The sequence below is a fragment of the Telmatherina bonti genome (assembly GCF_933228915.1).
Source record: "Telmatherina bonti genome assembly, chromosome: 13".
Lineage (NCBI taxonomy): Eukaryota > Metazoa > Chordata > Actinopteri > Atheriniformes > Telmatherinidae > Telmatherina > Telmatherina bonti.
This window is the reverse complement of record NC_136611.1, coordinates 9092306-9110749: the sequence shown is the minus strand read 5'-3', so window position 1 is coordinate 9110749 and position 18444 is coordinate 9092306. Positions and strand designations below refer to the sequence as shown.

The 18444-nt window shown below is 38.4% G+C and overlaps 1 protein-coding gene across 1 annotated transcript in view; it reads right to left on the bottom strand.

Moving 5' to 3' along the window:
* Positions 1 to 18444, bottom strand: part of nos1 (nitric oxide synthase 1 (neuronal)) — a gene marked incomplete at both ends in the record, with an annotated part of 47663 nt that overhangs the window by 11876 nt on the left and 17343 nt on the right. The window contains 15 exons of the mRNA XM_079250802.1: positions 643 to 836; positions 1074 to 1142; positions 2632 to 2774; positions 3286 to 3460; positions 8893 to 9009; positions 9120 to 9178; positions 9264 to 9368; positions 10258 to 10402; positions 11181 to 11266; positions 11415 to 11609; positions 13160 to 13261; positions 13702 to 13876; positions 14855 to 14994; positions 15084 to 15225; positions 16952 to 17043. Coding sequence (XP_079106928.1) covers positions 643 to 836; positions 1074 to 1142; positions 2632 to 2774; positions 3286 to 3460; positions 8893 to 9009; positions 9120 to 9178; positions 9264 to 9368; positions 10258 to 10402; positions 11181 to 11266; positions 11415 to 11609; positions 13160 to 13261; positions 13702 to 13876; positions 14855 to 14994; positions 15084 to 15225; positions 16952 to 17043 — 1939 coding nt within the window. The remainder of the gene's footprint in view (positions 1 to 642; positions 837 to 1073; positions 1143 to 2631; positions 2775 to 3285; positions 3461 to 8892; positions 9010 to 9119; positions 9179 to 9263; positions 9369 to 10257; positions 10403 to 11180; positions 11267 to 11414; positions 11610 to 13159; positions 13262 to 13701; positions 13877 to 14854; positions 14995 to 15083; positions 15226 to 16951; positions 17044 to 18444) is intronic.

Here is an 18444-nt window from a genome sequence, read left to right as displayed (position 1 = left end):
AAAAGGCATTTTTATTTATTTTTTAAACGATTAAATCCACATTTTGATCAAGAGAACTAAGCGTTGTCATGAACCGATTACATAACAACACAGTTATTGCATTTTCTAACCACTATAATTTCTTCATTAGGTGTATATTATAAATGCCTTTATAGACACTAAATATATTCGAGCTTGTATGATTTTTCTGTGTACAAGCTCATAAACACTTCACGTTAACCCTCACATGTACTGGTTTTATTGCCAAACTGGATGGTTGACATGAAGCATTAAAACAATCCAGAGGTGCTGCTGGTATACGAGGAAAAGCATTTAAAAGAAGGCAGGAGGTTCATTGTGAAGGTAAGCTTTGTTCAAGCTCACATGCTGTGTTTAAATAACACCCCTTGCTTCACAGTTAGAATGAATATCACAATTACATCACCAAGTGTCACCACAACTGCCAAAATACAGCTACACAGAGATTTCTGAAGACCGATCCCCTCCAAAGGGCACCTTTGTCATGTCTGCTGAGGCAAGACAGAATGTCTCTTATTCATGTTTTCATTTTGACACTCTGCCCAGATTTTTATCTGCAACCTTCCCAATTACACGCCTACCGTGTTCGCACAGTTCCATGATGTTGCTAACAACATCACCCACCTAAGGCAGTGTTCCTCTCCTCCAGGAACTCCACTTTGACTATTTGATTGACAGGTGGAGCATCCTCTAGTTTATCTATGAGAGCGGTTACTAGGTCCTCATGGTTGCCAGGGAAGATGCCCAGATGGTCGCCAGGCTTGTAGCGCAGGCTGTCGTGGTCGTTTGTGTGGAGCCGCACAAATATGGTGGAGCGACTGCAAGACAGAGCAGAGATGGAGGAAAACATGCTGCAACATTGTCAGTGAGTTCACACACACACATAAAATAAATGAAAGAAGAATGCACTTGATTCATTTAACAGTATCTAAAAATGTGCCAAACATGCATAAAACGTTACTGTGAAAAGTGTGTGTGTGTGTGTGTGTGTGTGTGTGTGTGTGTGTGTGTGTGTGTGTGTGTGTGTGTGTGTGTGTGTGTGTGTGAATTCATACTTGGATTTGGGAGTTTGCAAGTTTTGAGCTTCTATCATCTTTGCTCCATAAACCTTCTTCTTGTGAATACTGTACAATGCTATAAGGCAAACAAAAATATGATTATATTTCCTGCACATTAACTTCACTCAAATATTTATTATTTAGTTGTACCCAGATCACGTCCAGAGAGCCAATTTACAACAAAAGCCATATCAAGGTACTCGAAAGAGAAAGTAAACCAAATTATCTGGACTCCATTTGCTGGCAAAAAGCACTTATTTGGCTTTCCTCAGAGTACTACGAAAGGATCAACACGGCTTTTGTGTTGCAATATTAGGTATGGATTCAGGATCCAAATCTTATGACACAAAGACTGGAATAGTTTTAGCGAAATATCTGAATAGAATAAATTTACAAAACAGTTGCTGCACATTTACAGTACACAAATACAACATGGTTATTTACTGTGTGGGTGTTCTGCAAACACTATAATATACATTGTACCCTTTTCAAAGCATATTAACCACAACAACAACAACAAGAAGTGTTCTGCAGACATGTTTTATTTATTCAATTTATTTAATGAAAAACGTTTATTTTTCTTTTTTAGAAAAAAATATTAAGTTAAATGGATTATATGGCTTTTATCTTGTTCATAAATTGCCTTTTTGTCTTCCCTTTTTACTCCACACAAAAGTATGTTCATAAGAGAAAATAAATAAATGCACTTCCCTTAAGATCTTTGTCATTCTAAAAAGGCAGATCACTTTATTTTGATCTGAAACATTTATTGTACCCATCTTAGTCTGCATTATTCAGAAACACTAGAGGTTGCCAAGCAACAAGCATGTGCATAACAGAACCACAAAATACAAGCAGCAGAGATACAAGCATTTACAATGCATCTCTGGTAAGATTTCTTTGCAACAAGAATATGATATTTTACATGACAGAATTAAAACAGTTCTGAGGGTTTTAGAGATTTTTTTTTTTTTTTTTGCACACACAATATGAACATAGCTGAACAAACGGTTTAGTATGAGCATAATGGATGCAGTTAACACCATTATGAAGATACAAAAGAACTAAAATATGTCAGACAAGCATACAAATGCAAACTACGTTAGACATAAGACTGACGGTCTCGTCAGTTCATTCACTTTCTGTGAAAGGATTTTGTGTCAGACACTTCTCTTTCAATGATAAACTTTTGTTTTTGTTAAACATCTGTCAGGATTGTTCATTTAGATGCAATAAGACAAGTACAGTACTTCATAATTATAATGAACTACATTATCATGTGAAACTGACATAAATCCATTAGTGTTGGAATTTATCACTAAAGCTGTTGCGTTACACAACAAATATAATATGTTCAACTAAACGCATATTGCCTTGAAATTGCACTGTAATTTTTCATTCCACAACAGAGATGCAGACTGCAGCTTCAGGTGATGTAATAGCTGAGTCACTGACAAATTATAGTTATTTTGTGCAGTGGTACTTATCAGCACTTATTGCCTCTTCCATATCAAGACACAATCAGTAGCTCGGAGCTCCGTTTCCAGAGAATTACTTGCCTTCTGTGAGGGCCGGGGCTTCTGCTGTGTATGTTAAGCGGAACTTGCTCTTCTTCCAGCTGCGGTCATTGCTGATTAATGAGTCATTGGCCTTCTCAATGTTCACATCGTCACCGACACAGAATACATCACAGGCAGCCTTGATGACATCACCACCACAGCCACAGGAAAGACACATTAGAAGAAGCTTTTCGGTGGAGAAAGTAACAGTCTCAAGATTATGTACGACCAAACGACTGCAAGGGGCCACCTTGACTGTTATGGATGTTTTAAAGAAATAAAAGGGTTTTCTCATGGCAGCCACAGCATAAAGCTTGTCAAGGTTTGGATGATAATTCAATTCAACTTTATTTGTATAGCGCCACATTACAGCAATGTTGTCACAGGGCACTTTACATACACAAATCAACATACACATCATTTCAGCCAATTCATTAATAGCCTATAATAGAAACCAATTGATTGCATCGAGTCATGACTTCGATCCAATCCCCCATCCTGACAATTTGGGAACCACAAGTAAACCGATGATTATCTGCTTATTGTGTCCGAATTGAGCCTTTATGAGTAACCAACCTATGAAATGAAATGAATAAAACGTTTCCGGACAGAAACCACGAGCCCAAAGGGTCTTAACCTGAGGAACCAACCTTAAAAACTTTCTTGGCCCATGTTCTGAACGACTCCTCCTGGCCACACAGCTCATCTCCTTCACCCATGCGTAGGATGCGCTCACCCCCCAGCTCTTCAAACAGCGTGTCCACAGCGTGGGCAAAGGCGCAGAAGTGTGGGTAGGCCCTGGAGCCAAGGCCAAACACTGAAAACCTAAACAAAGACACATGCATGAGAAGAAACACACAGAGAGGCAGGAACTGTGGAAAAAAAGCAAAGCATAAACACAGCGCTGCAGATTGTTTTATCTGAGCCTATGGAAGAAAACTTCCTCTTCTCCATTCTTGAAATGCTGCAAACAGAATTTAAAGTGATGCTTTTACAAGTACCTCGCCTGGCTTGAGAGGAATTAAACATGAAATAAGCCATTTAGGCAGATAAATGGCTGCTCCACTGTGGGCAAGTCAGCCCACATCGGAGTCAAATTTGAGCACAATTTCTGTTGTCCCCTCTTCTCCAACAGATCAGCAGTATGTCCAGTGCAATAACATTTGCTATTTTCATAAAAGTGTCTAAAAGTCGCTCTCATGTGGAGTAAGTACTGAGGGGAAATTAAGTTAAAAAGGATAGATTTTTATGAAAGCTGGAAAGGAGGCTCACAGAATCTGAAGATAGCAAATTAACATAAATTAGGATGTCATTTTGAATTTAAAAACACTCTAATATATCAGACAAGTGGGCTTTTGAAGGAAGGCAAATGGAGACTATGTATTTCATAAAGAAATCAGTGATTCAACAAATTCATCTGAATGTATTGTTAAATGATAGAGGCGGGGGGGCACACAAAACGATGACTTTTTAAACATAACACTGAAACATGAGCGCAAAAGTCGATAATTTGCCAGTTTTATTTACAAATGCCGACGGTCATATTTTTATTGATGATCAAAGTTTCCAGAAAAATCCTTTGCTTTTGGTCTAATGGATTAAAGACCATGCTAAACCCTATCTTTAAAGACCTTAAACTTTAATCTTTCTCAAAAGTTTACTGGTAGTTTCCAGAGTCTGCAAAAGCAGAATAGGAGACAAAGCCCTCAGTCAGCTCTCAGTAGGGGTTCAGAACTCAGACGCACTCTCTCCACTTTGAGATTAAATTTAAAGCCTGGAAAGCTTTAAGTTATAGCATATAGTTCAGCGAGGGGGGGGGGTCCCTTTTCCTCTTAGGACATAGCTACAAGGTTGTCAGTGGTGGTGCCTTGCCTGTGTACTTATACTTGTTATTGCATTTCACTGCCACATGGGGGCAGTGTTGGAAACATTGGAACAGCTAGAAAAGCTAGACTCTCTTTGTTTTGCTTTTCCTGTTTGTTTTGTTCTGATGCAGGATGTAGCTATGGTTGAGAAACAACACAATGTGGGATCCAGTGCTCAGACGTATAAATACTTGCCAGAGAACACTGGGTAGTACAAGTTTGGGTGCAACCAAACTTGGAAGTTAAATATTTAAAAACACAAATTAAGGTTAGACATTTAAATTTGATGTTATGAATATGTGAAGAAGCTTTGACTTCTTAAAACCTGGGCCTTTTCCACAATGACTCATGGGTCAAATCACCTCTCGTCCACAGCTGGACAAATTTTTGCCCAAATATGGAAAACTGGCTTCACATTAGCTTATAAAGCCAGAACACTTCACCAAATCCAACCGGAAGAAATGAGCCAATCTGGGTAAAATGACTACTGCGATCCATGTTGAGATGCCTTGGAGACCTAGATGATGGGAAAAAGGGGAAGGAGCAGTGTAACATGAAAAATAGTCTGCGAAACAGGGACATTGAATTATAAAGATATTTAAAGAGCTTTAGTATCTGGACTTACTGACAAAGTGTATGAGAAAAAGACTGGGGGTTACAACAGTGACATGCAAGACAGTACTAAATTATTTCAATATCTTGAGCAGAACAGACCCACAGAAGTCGCCAATAATTATCACAGAGGCATTCAAATAGAATGATAGAATACAGATTTTCCTTATTGAACTTAAACTTAAAGGGTACGATGTGCAATAACTACTTAGGAGGTAAAGCCGGGCATCGAAATGCCTTCAAATGTCAAGCAGCTGTGATTGGACAGTGGCCATCAGTGACCAAAGTTCTTCCAGACATGAATGTTTTTTTGTTTTATCTGTTAGTGGATCAAGTGGCCTCAGATGCAAGATGACTGCACTGAGGGTTGCTACTTCTAAATTATCTACATATATAATGTCAAAGCCTCTTGTGTGGCTTTTGAGGCACAATTTATCCAAACGGTGCTCTAGTATCTATCACACAAAGCTGTTTTAGAGCTCAGAAGGTTCTTACTTCACACAAAGTTGTTTGTCCGTTCAGGGACACCATAGTAAAAATGTCAGGTCAAATTTTGCAGCTTTCATGTATTTGGACAGTAGATATAAATGGCTCATTCAAAGGTTTCAATGATTTGTAAAAATAAATTATGTCACTGACCTTTGATTTTGTTGCACATCACACCTTTAGGCTTTCTTAAAATTATCTCTTCTTAACATTACCAAATAGATAGTATTACCAAAAATAGAAATGTTCTTTACAGAAAAGGGTTCTTCGGTTGTTGATCAAAAAGCAGTAGAGACCAGAGACCTGTACTACAGAGCTGGATTTTCTCTTATCAAGATAACGGCAAGAATAACAACCCTGGGTTTTGCGTTCCCATGATTCACTTTTTACCAAGGTAAACAACGGCAACTTAAGCTGAAACCAGAGCAGGTTACATTCTGGAATAGAGATCAACGGGTATAGAAGCGCCACGTCTTGACTAAACAATTTTCTTGGAAAATAGCCTTTCCATTCTCAGAACATCGATGCAGGTGTGGGGGTGCGGCTTGTGAAAGGACCATTTAGGAGAGAAAATGGATTCAATTGATGAAAGCATGGAGCCTGGTCAGACTGCAGTGATGAGGGTGTGTGCATGAAATGCAAAATGTGGAAAGTACAAATCCATGAACTAGCATCATCATTGTTTGAGCTGCAAGACACAAAAAGTTGCAGCTTAGAGCCTGGAAATTATGGAGTGTTTTTGCACTTGTTCTTGACTTATTCCCCAAGTCTGTTTAGCTCCACTAGGGTTGCATCTAAAATAATGGGTTAATGGTCACTCTTAGCAGTACTGCAGAACCATGAATTTATGGAACACACAATTACTTGTGCTGTTAAGGTGAGGAATTAATATTCCAAAACAAAACTTTGAGGTCCTTTGAGGGCCTGACCCTCAAAGGACCTCAATGGACACTATAAAGGAAAAGGAAAGGCACTGAGTAAGCTTTGCCCAAAACATCTGTAAGAATAAATAAAATTGAGCAATGAGAATGCTGTCCATTCATACTGTCCAATAAATGAATACTATATAATCTCACAAAGTCACACATTAAGAGAGTTGGCGGTCTTTCTGCCAGCATCTCTTCCTTGTTTTCGCTGTGGCAACGGTGTTGCTTTTGGCCTGGATCATGTTGACTGTGCTAGATGCCGAAAACCCTTTTATGAGTGCATGCTGATCAAAATGGAAAAACCCTGCGTTCAATTACCGAGCCGAAAGCCAGCTTTGTAGTACCACTTATGCAGACATAAACCCTGATAAGTCAACCCAGGAAACACAGAGATATCCCAGTCTCCCCTGGGTTAAGGCGTTTACCCTGCTTTGTAGTACAGGTGTCTGGATGAAGATAAGCGACAAGAAGAAAACCCTCACCAAAAAGATGTAACTAAATCAGTACTCTTACCGCATCGGGGCAGGTTTCACTCTATAGAAGAGAAGACATGCATTTATATTCTTTTATAAATCAGCACAATAAATCAGCATCAGTTGTCCCCAACTCAGGTCCTCGAGATCTGCCATCCTGCAGGTTTTAGTGTTTCCCTGGTACAACACACCAGATTCAAACCAGTGGCTCATTAACAGGATGGTGCAGAGGTCGACAAGTCGTTGAAGAACCTTTTCATTAAACCAGGTGTGTTGTTCCATTGAAACACTCAAACCGGTAGGATGGTCAATCAAAGACCGGAGTTGGTGACCAACTAATTTACAGAATACAAAAATTCACTTTTAGAAATTATGAGGCGATTCTCAGAGCAACTGCATTTAAAGACTAAATAAGGAGGTAGAAGGAGAACATGTTGCAACTAAAACTAGATGGCCACTGAAATAATTACAAGAGCTTGAGATCAATTAAATACACAAGTGTGTGGAACTGTGCTAATTTCCTTGGTAAAGATTAATACCCCATAAATTAAAAAAGGGTCAACCTATATAAATCTGTGTAAGATGAGCATTTGCTTGGATCAAAGTTGAAGTGGAAGAGTGACACATCAGACCTGCTGATCAACTTTTCATCACTTGGAGGACTTTGAGTTTGCAGTGAGTGCCAGATTTTAGCACAAACATTGGCCTGCAGTTGGAAAATGCCAATGTTAAAAAAAAACAAAAAAACAAAAAAAAAAAAACCTAAGGGTTTGCATCACCAGAGGAACGACAACAGCTCTTTACTTTCTGATGAGTTTTAGATGGAGCAGATTCCAAACTGGAGTTTGCTGTTGGTTCGACCACAGATGTATGATCTTTTCTGCTGGATTCAAAAAATTTGTCCACTGGCACAAAAAGAAAGGTGATGCATTTTAATATATCTGCAACTGGGAGTCATCAAAAGAAGCTGGAAGAGCTGGTAGGTACAGTAGAGCAGGAGTCACTGGGAAGATATCTTCAGGCAAAATAAAGGTTCTGACTTTAAATATGCAAACAGTGAATAATGTGTGCATCAAAAGAGGAACAATTTGAAGATTTCTGCCCAGAACTGACATGATTTTGACTTGATATAATTGAACACATTTTATAATCACTATATTCTAAGAAAAAAAAAACTCTGAGAAGCTCAAATAAATGGGGCAAATAAGAAGGCTTGGATGAGGAAATTAAAGAGAATTGTCATTGAGAATTGGGTTTTGGTGTAAAAATATTGGAAAAATCATTTAAGTTTTTTTTTTTTTTTTTTTTTAAGCAATGTGAACCATGCTAATAGCTTAATAGTTGACCATTACATGTGAATGCTGTAAATTATTCAGCTGAGTCACATTTTTAAGTGAGAAGATGTTCTCTTCCATCTTTGTCAAACTAAGCATCTTTAGAGTCAAACAAGCAGACAAAAGAAAATATTTGAAGAAGTTACCGTAATCCCCAAGAAGCTGTCACGGCCATTTCATGGACTCAAATAAATCCAATAAAGAAATAACTGAAGATCTCTTCTTTCTTTGTTTTACTTTTTCCTTTTCAAACTACACAATGTGTCACCCAATCTTCTTCATTTAACTTCTACTTAAGCTTCAGCAAAATGTGTTTTAGGTACATGTTCATCTATAAGTTCAAAAAGTTTTGATAGTATGTAAATCTTATTGTCATGATCATTTCTTGTTTGAACAATTTTTAGCTGTTTAAAAAAAAAAGCTTTTTTAAAACTTTTTTTATACTTTAAAAAAAAAAAAAAAAAAAAAAAAAAAAAAAAAGAAAAAAAAAAAAGGTATTTTCTCAGAAACACCTTTTCTTCCGTGAAAATAGCCAACTGTGACTTGGTTTGGTTTTCTTACCTGACATTAGCAAGAGGTCCAGTGCTCTCAAAATTAATCTTGGCCTCTGGTTCGTCGCTGGAGGATTTCCGAGTGTCAGAGTAAGAAGACACACTGTTGAAACGGACCTTGTAGCTCCTGCATGGTGAGGCAAAAGCAAAGACATTAGGCCAGATTACTACCGATTATCAGATAAGGAAGACTAAAATTTGTGATAAAAAAAACAAAACAAATGTGGCTAAACTCACTTTCTGTCCTCCGTGTTAGACGTTGGGTGTCGCATTTCCATCAACGCAGCTCCAAATTTCTGAAGCAACAATAAAAAGTAATCTATTCCAAACCTGGTTAACTGGATTTGTTTGATAAAAATATAGATACATATACACACACACCTCTCCATTCTCAGGTGGATCGCCATTACCAAATGTGCTGGTCACCACTAAAACCAGTGTCTCGTGTTCCAGGTCTACCACATCATATTCATCCATGGACATGACCTGCAGGCAAAAAAAAAAAAAAAAAAGAAAACAAAACATTACACCAACAGAATCTTAGCCACTCTCTTCAATCTTTATCTCGCTCTCATTTTCTCTCCACACACTTGAAACAATAGATGACTGGAGCGTGTAAATTAGGGCCGAACACGCATCCGATGTCAGAGGAGGAGGTTGTAATGACCACTCTGTCCTGGCCTCTAACGAGATGATAATATGGTGCCACACATCAAGCAGCCATGATGCACACCACTCAGCGTGGTTTTTGTCTGCCGCACTTGCATTTCACACACGCTAAAACACGCAAGCAAAGGCGTGAAGGGAAAACAGGCTTCAGCCACAGAACAGTGAAGATTAGCCCGAGGCGTTTACATCTGCCCTCCATCTATACAGCCGTTCTCACTGACACACACATTCACACACTTCCATGCATTGGTGTGTTCTTCTGTGATTGATCACACAAGGAAAAAACAGGACGGAAAACTAAGCTACTGTATGACCTGAAGGAAAAGCAGAGTGCATGATTGAGAGCAGCATCTCATGCTCTCTTTTTTTTTTTACCCCAGGATTCAATTTCTTTTGTTAACAGATTTGCACAGCCAGCGGTGCTTCGAGATGTTGTCTTTAACTACTTCACTGCACGACGGTTCAGCGCTTAATCTTGCTTCTGACCTGCAGCACTTTACTGCGTGAGAGAGGAAGAAATTGCAAGACGAAACACTTCCTTCAACCCTTTGCTTGACTGCTTCATTAACCAAAGAACAGTGGGTAGTGGTTGGGTCTTTGAATTCCTCTGTTTTTCCAATCACACATTGGTGAAATGACACAAGCTTTGGTTGTTAAGCTCCAGCTTAACATTTGGAGATGATGATGCAAGGTAGGAGCAAGATACCTTTGCGTCAAAGGCGTGTTTGAAGATTTCACAGAGAGTTTTGGCGTACTCTTGCGATTTGCCCGTCTCTGTGGCAAACAGTATGGTAGCTTTAACCCTCTTGGCCATGGCTTGGCCCATGAGCTTTGCAGAAAATTTGACAGCCCTGCAAAAGTGACAAAAGAAACTGTGAATGTGATGTACATGAGACACACACCAAGCATCTGAATCATCCAAGAAAAAGCAATTTGAGGCTACAGTTCACAATCCTTTTGTCTTCAGCCATGACCAGAAAGCTCTTTCATGCCAATATGTGTGCTAAAGAATTTGCTATTGAGCTGCTGTAACAGGCAGCCACAGATGGATGACAATTCTGATTACCTAGCTTATAACATCCTTGAGGCAATTAAATTAATACCAGATCACACATGCGCAAGTGCGCATCTACACAGAAGAAAGACAAAACTTTGATTACTCCCAGAGGGGTTGATTGGAAAGATTTTATTGCTGAGCACGCTGGCTTCGTTCTACATCCAACTTTTTGTTGGCTTTGGAAAGTTATTAATAAACCAGAAAAATCATTAATTATCTTTGACATTTAGGATCACAATATCGTCTCTACTTAACCCATAAGATCCCAGTGTGGCATATGGTACATACAGTTTCTAAGACATTTGGCATCACTTCATGGTACAAACTTTGTTCAAAATTCTGTGGAAAACAATATGACTTTGGTCTTCTTTGTGAATTATCAAATGGTAAATATTCCATTTTTTTTTTTTTTATTGTAGTTACATTTTACATTTGGAAAAAAGACTAATAAGGATCTCATTCACAAAATTGGACTGATATGATCCTTTTGTCATGGGTAGGATCTTAATAGGTTAAAATGCACATGATTATAATACCAAAATCATACATTAAATACAAGTAAGCACACTTACTTGGCTAACTTCTTGAATCCGATGGCTCTTTTCTTTGTGGGTGTCCCATTGACTCCTTTCCACACATGGGTGTTCCATGGATCAGGCTTTTTTTTTTTTTTTTTAAAATAATGGAATAGAAATAAAGAAATCTTAAAGAATATCTCATACAATATGTGATATTCAGGGTTTATTTACTACAGAACAGCTTTCAGAAGAGGCATTAGTAAGTTCGCCATAACTTGTCCCCCTCACCTGGTATTCAAAGGAAGGGGTGAGGCGATAGTTGAGCATTTCTTGGTGAAATACTGGTGTGATACTTCCGGACATAGGAGGCACAATCCACACCCAGTCTCCAGGACAGCCTCCTCTCACCCGGTACTCGTTTTCCATGTGCTTCATGAAGGATTCTGTGGCTGAATGATGGTCAACTATGGTAACTTTGCAGGTCTAAAGCAGGAAACATAAATGAAGGTGAGAATAATTTCACAACCAAAAGAAAAAACACATTTTTAAATGATTGATAAGAGTGTAACCTGACTTAAAGAAGTGCTCAAACGCAGCAAAAGCAATGCTTCAAAAGATTCAAGCAGGTGTATCTGGCCTTTCTGGATTCAGATAGTGTCACACACAGAAAACAAGGGTCACGGGAAGCTGGAGCCTATCCAAGCAATCATTGGGTGAGAGTCATAGTACACCCTGGGCATGTCGCCGGTCCATCACACGGCCACACAGAACAACCATTTGCACACACTCCAAAGGACAATTTAGAATTAACCTAACAAGACTCAAACCAGTGACCTTCTTGCTGTGAGGTCACAGTGCTAACCAATATGCCACTGTGCAGCTTTCATAATAACATACATTCTATATTTATTGTAATAAATTCTAAAGCTGAAAATTGTCCAGCTACGATACAACCCGTGTACACAACCAAAGGCAAATCCAAACCAGGTTATGGATGTCCAATCACATCTCACTTATCAAATCGGGTATTGATTAAAATGATTTTTTATTATTTTATTCAGGTGTATCACGGTCTCTGTATGAAGTCAGTTGCACTGAATAAGGTAGCTAAAGACTTATGGAGCTTTTTTTTTTTCCTCCATCATGTCTGTTCTATGATAATGTCCAAGTGAGAAGTCACAAAAAGTCCAACATCTTCCTGTAATTTCTGCAATTCAGGCATTTTATCAGGTTATAGTAAAAGAATTGTACTCAGAACTATGTAATGACCAAACAACTATAGTTCAACCATTTGGCTGAATATATCAAGATCCGTCATGTAAAGGTTATACCAAAGTCGCACATACCTAAAGATATTAAAGAGAAGTGAAAAGTTTTAACGAAAGGCCATAAGGCATGAGAGTTAATGGAACGGGACTGGATTAAACGTTCTGGATGTTGTGTTTCGAAGCCCCATTACCAAAGTTAACAAAACATTGTGACCACAAATCTAATAACCTTAATGTACTAATGGTAAATAGTTGTAAGTACGAGATAGAAGTTTATCAATTTACTACCCTGGAAGAATATCTGGAGACATCAGTTATAAAGAATTTCTTCTACAGTTTGCTCAGCTGTTACTCCATAGCTGCATTATTTAATCATCCATAAAGTCTCATTTAGCAGGTTTAAGTTTAAAAAATCAAAGTGATACTTTTTACATGAGACACAACCTCCACAAGAGCAAGTTAGGAGTGTAGAGCAAGTTTTTAGGTTATGTAACCAGGTTGAAAACTGACTTCAGACACAACCTGCCTCATTAATAAATTAGCTTTATTTAGCAGTTTTTCCACTCTAAATATGAACATATTTATGCATAAAACAGTTGAATATTTGTCAAGAATTTTTTTACTTAGTTACCAAGAAACCTGGCCGAGGCTACTTTGCATCTAGCAAGAATTTGCCACCATGGTCCCAAAAGTAACCCCACAAACCTATAAAACTCTGACAATGCTGCTTGGCAATGTTTCACATTAAATGGATAGCTCAAGCACCTGAAAGCTGTGAAGAACAGCAATGTTGATCTCCACAAGTGCCTGGTCTTTCCAAAGTGAGGAAGTCTTCCTGGTGTCCAAACCCATCTTGTTAGCGACATCCTTCATAGCAAAACAGAGAAAAATGTGACAGATGATCTGAAAATGTGTGCTTTGTAGTTTTTACAGAACAAGCACAGGCATACCTTCCCCTCCATCAATGCAAACACAGTATCAGTACTACAGTTCTATCATAGGACAAACACACACAAGTTGGCACAGATTTTTGTTTAACAATTTAAAAATTGTTAATGTGGAGAATTTTCTCTCTTCAATGATTTGAAACTGTATTTTTATGTTAGTTTTGCCTCAAAGCAGCACTTAATTTCCCCCCAAGCATTGTTCTCTCTGCTATCTCGGCATGCAGAATTAGAAGAATGGTATTCTGATTTGGATCATTTGGTGACAACACATGCTCCTCGCAACACAAGGCTGTATTCAATCTGTGCGTCCACTTCTGTCCGCTCTTCATCGTGGAACATGACACTGTTTTCTGGCTCTACCTCCAGTATGTTGTAGCGCGAGCTGTCACAGAAGTCCCTCACGCCAATCTCTGTGCCCATGTACCAGCCACTGAAGGGACACCCAGTGAACTCCAGACCACCAATCTCTAGCAGCATGTTGGAAACCGCAGGGAGACCATACCACTTCAGCTCCAGGTCTTTAAACCACTCATACCTGAGTAGAGGAGACAGGGGGATTGATGGATTAGGACTTCAGCTATGTCAGCTGATACAACTTATCGTATTCCCTTATGAAGTCATGAAATTATCCATTGCTACATTATCTATACTTAGCCACTAGCATCCTCAGGACTGCATGTAATTACCTCTGAGACATGTAATGTAAAAAAGGAGTGCAGCCAAAACAAACATTAACATGAAGGAATCAATGTTTAAAAGCTTTTTAGTGCTGAACAGGACAATCTGTTTGCTGCACAACCTTTAGGGGAATTGATAACATTGCTCTGAGTGCAGATTATTTGCAGAGCCGGGTCTAATCTTGTGTAATGGTGAGACACCGTTGGTGGCCACTGTTTGTGCCAAGCTGCTGCCAGAGCTGAGGGCCAGCTGATGCAGGGTATGGACCAAGACATGCCAATTTTGGGGGAGTTTGGCAGGGAGATCAGTGTGTCAAGGGATTCTGAAATGCTCTCTGTAGCATGTAACAATGCAGTTAGCTTGGTGTGCATCTGTGTTTGTATTTGTCTAAGCTGGAGTAGCATTAAAACCAAATTCTTTACTGTGATTATAGTTATTCTGCTACAGCAGCTTAATGTTTAGGATTATCAAGGGCTTTATGGGCTTGTGCACTCGCTCACAATAACAAAAAAAAAAAGTTGTATTTAAAATAAACATAAAAACAAAAAAGAAACAAAACAGGAGATCGCTTGAAATTTCACTAATAAGCCCCATGGTTACCACAAAAGCTGGCATAGCAACAGATAGAAGATGGCTAGCTGTGCTTTCTGCAAATAATCGTCACAGTTGGATTGTGATGATAACCCAAATCAGAGTTTTTGGCATGAATGTACCCTATTGTTAAAAAAGTGTTGCTAAAAGATGTGCAAGTGGGTGGATTTCTCTTTGTGCAGCCTCTTCAGTGATTGTTTTGCTAAATTCTTCATGTATGTCCAAGAGGAGAAGCTCTACTTACTTTGGGTGTATGATTGGCACCTCCAGAATAAGGTCTTCAGGGATCTCAAACAGCTCCGGGTCATTTCCATTGGCTTGCAGGAGAAGGGGGAGGACATCAAAACGACCCTTTGGAGCTTTCCATCCAAGCTGTATACAGATCTGGAGACCCCCCAAAAAATCTGCATGTAAGCTGAGCACAGGCAAACTTAAAAAAGAAGAAAGATGCTTCAGCTATGCCTCATGTGTACCTCTGTGAATTCAACGTTAGCCGGGTCTCCTGTTATCTGTCCATCAGGCTGTTTGTAACCTGCATAGCGAATCAGCTGACTGTTCCACACCCTAAAGTCATGTTTGCCATCTGTCCTCTGAGGAAATATGGTGATAGCTGACCTGTGGAACAAACAAAGAAAAAGGCATGGCTGTAATTTGCACTGGCATTTCTTTTTAGAAATCAATATTTGCTTCAGTAATGGCACAACTTTCGAAATTCATCTAAAGGAATAATAATTGGACACTTCAACATCCTTGATCATTTGCATGTTTGGAAGGAGAAGCTATGCCGCTGAGAAGATACCCAAGGCATTGGCTGACAATATGCAGGTAATCCATTTTAAGGCATCTTTAATTACGCTACGTTAAAAGGACAAAGCCTGGCTACCTTTGGTATGATCTACATCCCAGCGGTGTTTTAATGCTCTGACCGGGTGAGTGTGTTAATACAGCTGAGCTGGTTATAAGACGCAGAGGAGGGTGTGATGGTGTGACTGAGCAGCTGGTGTGAATCTGGGGCAGTTGTGCTGTCACTTCACATGTGGAGGAAACTAAGCTGTGTGATAAACCCGGCTTAAACGTAGAGTTACAGTAACAAGTGGTCACATTTTACAAACATTTGTTGTCTTTCAGACATCATTTTATGTAACAACTGGTGTTTGCTTGAGACAGAGGGGAAGAAAAGGAACAAAGATATTTTTCTCTCATTTTCCATAGTCTTACTTCCCACCGTGAAATACTATTTGGAAAAGCAATCTCATGTAAACAATGTTTAATATTTTTTTAATCATATTTGGCACATTATTTGTAATCACAAATCAGCTGATATAGGTACATAAATTTGTTTCCTCCTGTTGGTAACTGAATAATTTACTGTTCCTGCTGTATGCATTATAGATAACTTAATTAAATCATTAAATCATAAATTAACATTTCAGTTTCAATATTACTTGAAAATCTATTAATAAAAATTTCCTTCATTTAGAATATAATCATCCACCAATTAATTTAATTTTATAGCTCCAAAACTAATGATAAATTAAATATTTAGCATTAACTCATAATTTTTTTTAAATACAAAAAAAAAAATTAGGCAACCATGATGGATTGATTAGATAATTGGTGATTAAAGTAATAATAAACCTAATTGGTTTTTAACATTTGTGATCATTAATCATGTATGACTGATCACTTTATAACCAAACAAAATGTAAATGGATTATGAATTCATTAATTACAATGCATGAAAGAAGCTGATAAGATGACATGCTAAAATATGCAATAAGTTATTTAGTTCATTAGAAGCTGATTAAAAATGCTAATTTTACCTCCTGTTATGTTGCATTGTGCATTGCTATGAGCATGTATGTTCATGTTAAAGCATATGCAGTTCAGATGTTGTGCCGTCTCTCCTGCACACAGAGCTGACTTTGACAAAGTCAGGCTAACTGTTGTAATAAGTTGCAATCTATTTTCCAAGTAGCAAATGAGAGATGTTACATGTGATTAAGATTTGGCAGAAAGCAGGCGAGCGCCATGCAGGTCTGACAAATGGCTGCTTGTTAGCAAGGTCTGCTGCCTCACCAGCAGGGCAATGATTGGTGCCGAAACACTGACAAACAGATCGGCGTGCGGCAGATAGTGTCTGATGCAGCATTTAGAGACAGAGCGCACTCTGACAGATGGGACAGGAGGTCAAGTCGGGGTAGTTGAAGATGAAAAGGGCCGATAAGATGCATGGAGTGACAGATGGAGGAGGGAAAGAGTGCCTAAGGAGGAATATGAGCAAAACTGAAGCAAAAGAGACAACAAAGGAGATTAGTATTGCTTGTTTGTGTATTTTTACCTCAAGTTGCCCTTGTTGGTGGCATACTTGATGTGGTTGCAGATGTAGTTGTACATTCCATGTGCTGTGGTGCAATCTCTGGCATCAAAAACCTGATGAAAATGTACAAAACAGAATTAGAGCCTGTTTTTATGAAAACATTAGTGGAAATATGACTGAATATGTACAAGAAAGTTGTCTTGATGTGTGCAGAAAATGCCAAGAACAGAACAGAATGCACTGATTTGGAAATTGCATCAACGAATAGTTTGTTTCAAATAAAATGGAGAGATATTACTGTTTTAGGAAAAATATCATCTCATCTTTAACTTTGATGGTAATTGCACTTATAAAATCACACTAAAGAACTGATGAATATTTTTCTTCAATTAATATTTTTGTGATTTACTTAAGCGGACCAAACTGCCTGGATAACATCACGCTGTTACAACAAACCACTCGCTACCTAAAACGTATCATGCATGTCGTGACATGCTAAATGCTTTCAGTTGATGAAAGCTCTTGTATTTAAGCCAAATAAAAACTGGCTTCTCTATTATGAAGCAATGCTTTTGTACTTGGAAAAAATATTTGGTTTGGCATCATCTTGCTGGATTAAGCAATGCTTTCCGTGAAAAAGACATCATCGGAATAGGAGTATATGCAGTGTTATAGATGCTATTATTTTGGTTGGCGCCTTTCCAGATGTGCAAGTTTCCATTTTAAAGACATTCATACACCTCTCTCACGGATCAAAGATGCTATAAGATGAATTAACCAAGTGCTGACAATGAGGTAGATGGTCCCCTTCCCCTCTTTTGTACTAGTGTCAGTGATTGAGAGGCAATATATTCAACCACAAAACAATTAATCCAAACCAGTTTGACGTCAATTTTAAATGATCCTTTAAATATGAGAGTATTTCTGGATTAAGTTAAAATTTAATGACTTCAGAGCTTTAACCTGCATTTAAGAAGACACTGAACTGCCTTCAGCGACAGTCGGGAAACGTTTCCCTGAGTCATGCAAGGATTTCCATGTTAGAATCAAACCTATTTTAATGCAGCTGAGCACGAGGGCCCAATGATCAAATTCATCCAGTTTTAATTTTATGCTGTTTTTGTAAATTTATTACCCAATCACATCACTTATCTTTTACAAATGACCCTAATTAGTTGGAAATATTGTCTTTGGCTGTTTTTTTTATTGGCTGTTTTTTTTTTAAGTACCACTTACGTCCCCAGCATTTAATTGCCCCATTCCCAACCCAGATTCTTGCCATCAAATTTAAGATAAGACAATTTATTTTAAATGAAATGCCAGTATAATTTATGATGTCATCAGTAAGTCATGCCCTTGTTTGACTGGATTTTTCCTAAATGAAATCAAAGTTTCAGCTTTAGGACAAGCCAAGTCCACCCATTTCCGTTTCATCTTCAAATAGTCAGATTTTTACCTCGTCTGCCTTTGGTCATTTTCAAAAATGCAAATGTTAATGTCTGCTTAAATCACCT